The following is a 6177-nucleotide window of genomic DNA, read 5'->3' as shown; positions in this document are numbered from 1 at the left end:
TGCCATAACACAAAGAGTTAAGAGGAAATTCCTTAATCCTTTTTTTTTTATCTCTGACATAAAACCTTAGGAGGTGATGAAATCACCTATCTTAGAACTTATATTATATAGAAATAAAATTACACGTGCTAGATGATCTTAGTATTAGTGTGAATGTTCTCAAATGTCGAGAGAATTAGAGAAGAAGTCGTAGTGGTAGAGTCTGTGTGTATCGATCAACTAGTATTTATATTCATAACAATAATAACTATAATTTTGACATTCTTGGGATCTTCCTTGATCCTTGCTTGACCTAGATTTTATGAGGGCCTGCAAAGTTCATTGCAAAGTTCATGAGGCATTGACCATGTGAGGTTTGACTTGGTCCATTACTTTTTTATTGAGCCTTAAGTACATGCATATGATTTCATAAAAAAACACGATGGCAGTCCAAGATCTTAGGCTTGCCTGGGATGTTAGTATAGGTTAAAGATATAGAAATAGTAAGTGTAATGTGCCAAAATTCAAGACTAAAAATTTCTTTTAATAAAACATCACATTAAGCAAATTCATCTTTTCAAAACATAAACTGAGTAATAGTTTCCAAAATACATGATCGTTATCAGAGTAAACATTCCCAGGCTGACTAATTTATGGTGTGTGCCATGCGATCACCCCGAGCTCCATCATCCGCCAACGGAAGTACCTGAAACCAAAACTTAAAACTGTAAGCACAAAGCTTAGTGAGTTCCCCACCCTACCACATACTGCACATACGGGGCCACGCCCGCTATCCTGGGCCTTGCCCACCCCTACCTCGGGCCTCGCCCGCTACAACAGCCCCGCTGCTCCAGGCCCCGCCTGGCTTCGAGCCCCGCTCGGATACAGATCTGTTTCATTTAGGCCTCGCCTATCACAGGGCCTCGCCCACTAACATACAATAGCACATAAACATATCACATCACATCGCGTAAGCTTAACACATTCTAACGGATCTTGTCCTGAGGCCTCGCCTATCTCTGGGCCCCGCCCTTGTCCCGCTACTGATGAGTCATGGAACCCCGTCCATACTCCTGCTGATAGTGAGGTACGGTCCCAGCCCACCCTCACTCCTTCCCTACTTGGGCCTCGCCCCTGATCTGCTGCTACTGAGATGTGGAACACCATCCACACTCTGCTATTGGTGAGATACGGGACCTCGCCCACACTCACCTCCCTACCAGGCACATACAAGTATCACACAAACAACAAGTATAAACTATCACATAAACCATTCCTTGGGCACCCGCCCTCTATCATTGGACCTCATCCCGAATATCATACTAGCATACTGTGCCTAGGGCTAACCCCCGGGTCTTCTACTCATAACTACATGGGCCGACATTGTGGCCGTAGACCCATTTATACAAAGGGAAACTCACCTGCACTGGCTGAACTCGCTGATGATCCCACTGGCTGCTGACCGGTAACTCTCTGAACTCCTACTCCACTAGCTTCTCGAGCTACCAAAATCAATGCAACACTTAGCCTAGCTGACCCCCGACAGTCAACCAAGTCAACTCCGGTCAAAGACAAAGTCCTGGTCAAAGTCAACCTTCCAAGTCAACCCTACTCGCCGAGTCACCCTATTGACTCGCCGAGTTCATATGTTCAGAGTTCTTCCATTCGCATCTCGACTCGCTGAGTCAGTCCATGACTCACCGAGTCTACCGATTTCCGAGTCCTGACCTGTCCAACTCACCGAGTCTCCACTAGACTCACTGATTCGAGTCTCAACTCGAAGGGTTTGGGGTTTCGCGACCTGACTCGCCGAGTCCAAGAACAGACTCGCCGAGTCCAAGACAACCTTCAACAGACTCGTCGAGTTGTTCATCCAACTCGCCGAGTTCCTACCCAACTTCATTTGACTCGACGAGTTGTTCATCCCACTCATCGAGTTCCTCCTCATCTTCATGCTACTCGCCGAGTCCACTCAAAGGACTCGCCGAGTCCATTCAGATCTCTATACATGCAGAGGACTTTTGAGTCATGCATGGACTCCAAACCGTAGATCTACCCTTCCCAAGCCTATTCCTCACGTAAAGTTGCAAACTTTACGTGTAGAGAAGGAGATCTAGGCAAAATACACCATAAACTAGGGTTTAAGGCAAGGAGGCTCCATAATCAACTCAAGGGCTAAAACTTTATGCTTCTCAAGACCATAGTATGCTTGGATCTGAAGTAGCAACTCCAGATCCGGCTTCTAACTTAAACGGATGACTATCCATGGCTTAAAAAGCCCCAAATCTCACAACCAAAGAAGATCTAAAGGAAAGAAACGACTTATTACCTTCAATAACTCAGAAAGGTTCTACAAACTCTAGATCTAAGGCCAATCCTTGAGACTTCAATGATTTCCCCCTTTCTTCTTCCTTCAGTTCACCCAAAAATGACTTGGAAGCTTGAATGCACAACAATGGGGCTTAGGGTTCGTTTTCTGTATGAGGGAGGCTCTAAGGAACCCTAATGGAGAGAATAAGGAGTTTAAATAGCGCCCAAAGTCCCGGATTTAGGGGTTTCCTCGAACAGACCTGACTCGCCGAGTCTCCTTGGCCGACTCGCCAAGTCGGTCACTTACTCCTCGACCCGGATCCCGCTTGGACTCGCCGAGTCCCCCCCCCCCTTAAAGTTAGGGTTTTCTTTCCTTTCTTGGCCTTCAAAACTTTGGGTGTTACAGTAAGTCCAAATTTCTACCCACAACACCTTGAATTGTTGTCATATGATTGCCAACTCCTTAAGATCCCAACAAGTTGCATTAAGTCAGTAATGTCATGTACCGTCCCAAGTTGTCTCGGTCACTCTTTCTTGTACTATCACGCCATAATCATCATATTACAATTTCATAAATATGTCAATGGCTCACCTTCTAGTGTCGTCAATCACATCAGAGTATTTCTTTCATCTAAGCATGAAGTTCGTGATTCCATTCCATTCTTTACTCAACCAACTTACTTGTAAATTAAAGTTCTCATCCCTATGTAGTAACATAAGCTTGTCCTAAATAGACAACTTCAACTAGTTTTTTAATCATAAATATGGAGTTCCAATTCTTGTCCTATTTTAGACATTTACCAAAAGTCAATTATGTCCCCTTTTAGCCAATGGAATCCTAATAAATTAAATAGCTTAATTTGCTTCATTCTTTGGTGTTTCTAACTCACTAATAATTGTACTTAAAGGGTACAATTCAATTTTGAACATATATCAAACGTATACCAATAATTTTAAATTCTTATACTAGTTGTTTGACTTTGACAGAAAATTCAAAGCTGTAAAAATTTTCCATTATTCATTAGCATGCTTTAAACTCCTTTATGCCTCTTGTTTGTCACAAGTTGTGTGTTCAGTAAGTTCCTAACTCACCCGAATCCCTACCACATTCATGCTTCGATCGAATTTGAGTATTTTCATGTGTTTATAATACTACGAGCCCTATATTATTATACTCATATCATACATAACCGACCTTGACTTTGCCACTTAGGAGATTTTGATCCATTGCTTTAGACTATCTATACACTAGTATTACTTTGAATACTCACTTTAGAGGCACTACATGTAGCATTCTACAAGTCCATTTAACTTATCTTGCGTTGCACAAACATCCAGCATGACAATTCCTTTGTATCACTTGTTGGACAAGAGTCTACCTAAATTAAGGCATTATAATCCTATAACTCATTCATACTTTCCATAACCAAAGTCTAAGCCTAGGAGTGGAATCATTCAATCTGAATTCTCTTAAACTATGGTTTTGATACCAAACTATAACACCCCAAATTATTCAATACTTAAAATGCAATGGTTATAAAATAGTTTTCAGAATTAACTAGCAATTACTAAAAACTCGGTCCCACAAATATATTCATAATTAAATCATTGGGTATTAGCAATAAGCATCGATATAACCATATCAAGTAAATACAAATTACATAAAAACCATTAATAATGAACTTGACAAGATCCACTCCATTCCCTATCTCTTAACTTCTAACTTTCATCTCTCACCTTTTATCCTTAAGTACAACACGAGATACATGACATTAAAAAGAGATACGTAAGACAATAATGTTTTGTGAGATACACGGGTTTGTGATCCGAAACATTTCAAAACATTTTCAAGGAAATTCATTTCATATATAACATAAGTGGTGTATTACATTAGCTATTTTCCAGTTGTGGATGGATAGCAAAGAAAGACTTGGGATCTATCAAAGTAGGTTTAATTAACCGAACAAAAACCGGTTTCAACAAAATGGAAAAAGAGAACAAAAATCCTAAAAAAATCAGGCCATGAAGAATTATGGCTTCCATCTTTCTCCCATTGGGGAAGAAAAGTCTTAAGATTCTTATGAAACATGAATGTATATAGCTCTCAATGTAAACTCCTCAACAACCTTGTTCTCTTCCTTATCGAACTGCAAAAGAAAACACATATATTTTTCAAGCTATGATCCACCATATATTGTTTCACTATAAAAAAGTTATTGTATAAATAAATCACCATGCGGTTAGTTATGTTATTTGTAGTTGCCCCATTAGGTGCTACAACGGCTTTAACTTTAAACTTAGATTTGCACATCATGCCAGGTGGTGCCTCCTTTACTGCTCTCTTTATAACTACATAAGTTGCATACAAAAATATATTATTGTTGTGCTAGATAAGTAGAGAATTAGAATTTTGATCACCTGCTGCTACATTTACCTGTGATATTACAAACTGATCTTGGTAATATAATTCCATTGTTTGGACGAACATTGCATTCCAATGGGGTCGTTGTTTGAATCTAAAACCAAAAAAATAAAAGCTTCTCAAATTTTATAAAAGAACAATAACTCAACCACCAGAAAAAAAAATTTATATACAAATATGGTACCTTAAAGGCAATAAACTGGTCGGTCTTGTTGGTCAAATGTAAGGAACATAAACTATGCTTCTTCAGTTCCACTAAAAAAATGAATCCAAATTTATTATTACCCATAATAGCAGATACAACCATACAAAGAAGGGAAAATACCGTAAATAGTCAAAAAAAAAAAAATGGGGGTATTTTCAAAAAATAGACATAAAAATGGACTTTTCCGGATATAAACATGCATTCCGCGGAATCTACTGTAGCTCTGCGGATGGCAAAATCGCAAATAAATCAATGTATTAAAAAAAAACACTAAAGATCCACACCTCCGCGGAATGGATCTTTAGTTTTTTTTTTTTTTTCACATCTATTCTTCTTGGTTTATATTCATTTCCCAAACTAATTATTTTTTAAAAAAGATTATCATACTATTATAATCTTTACTTGAAAATAATTAGTTGGAGAATTAATATAAACCCCGAAGAATCGATGTGAAAAAAAAAAAAAAAAAAAAAACCCTCAAGATCCATTCCGCGGAGATGACGTCATTCCGCGAAGGTCCGCGGAGCGTCCTCCGCGAAATGTATGTCTATAGCTGGAAAAATCAAATTTTATGACTAAATTTAGAAATTCACCCTATTTTTTTTGTCTATTTGTGGTATTTTCCCTACAAAGAAAATAGATAAAAGTATTTGTAAAAGAAGGATGCAAGCACCAAAACCTAAATTATTTGGTTGATTTATCTTTAAGACCACACCAAAAATGCATTATTTAAAAGAAAACTAATGCTTTTATAAAACTTCATTTAAAAGTCCATACCTTTTTCATTTTATTAATTACAATAGAAATCTATTGCTCCATTAATGTAATCTTCCTTACGGATTCATCTCTTGATTATGAAGTATAAAAACATGTAAATTACCACTTATTGATAAAACACGCAAACAAACGATTAGTCAAACACACTAAAAGGAACCCATAATGAAATCCGATGTAAATTGATCAAACTAAAACACATAGTTCACTCTCGGATAGAACTTAAGAGTACATTAAACAATTGGTATATAAAAAAGTTCAAAGTTACAATAAAAGAACTCTAATAATTATAAAATCAATAGTAGAAACTTACATGGAAATTTGAGTTTTGAAGGATGAAGAATGAGAAAATCCCCGACACACATGTCTGTAATGGTAAGAACGTCTGATCCGGGTAACCCCTAATTTTAACAATTTTTGTGTAAAGCATGGCAAAAATGGGTGAGGAGTTCTTGATTTTAACGTATTAACTTATAAAGAGATATAA

The 6177-nt window shown here is 37.9% G+C and overlaps 1 protein-coding gene and 1 long non-coding RNA gene across 2 annotated transcripts in view; both read right to left on the bottom strand.

The window, feature by feature from the left end:
• Positions 1-4233: 4233 nt before the first annotated feature.
• LOC145000656 (uncharacterized) lies at positions 4234-4811 on the bottom strand. Its single transcript, XR_013661328.1, has 3 exons — positions 4724-4811; positions 4523-4638; positions 4234-4436 (listed from the first exon to the last, which is right to left on the bottom strand). It is a non-coding gene; the product is annotated as an uncharacterized LOC145000656 (long non-coding RNA).
• A 19-nt stretch (positions 4812-4830) lies between these two features.
• The window catches only part of LOC145010658 (putative receptor-like protein kinase At5g59700), a 5566-nt gene continuing 4219 nt past the window's right edge, over positions 4831-6177 (bottom strand). The window contains exons 2-4 of the mRNA XM_078969174.1: positions 6004-6091; positions 4896-4966; positions 4831-4854 (exon numbers count right to left, since the gene is read on the bottom strand). Coding sequence (XP_078825300.1) covers positions 4831-4854; positions 4896-4966; positions 6004-6091 — 183 coding nt within the window. The remainder of the gene's footprint in view (positions 4855-4895; positions 4967-6003; positions 6092-6177) is intronic.

Source organism: Lactuca saligna, chromosome 1 (assembly GCF_052625555.1).
Source record: "Lactuca saligna cultivar CGN05327 chromosome 1, ASM5262555v1, whole genome shotgun sequence".
NCBI lineage: Eukaryota > Viridiplantae > Streptophyta > Magnoliopsida > Asterales > Asteraceae > Lactuca > Lactuca saligna.
The sequence above is the reverse complement of the archived record's forward strand: the minus strand, read 5'-3'. Positions and strand labels throughout refer to the sequence as shown.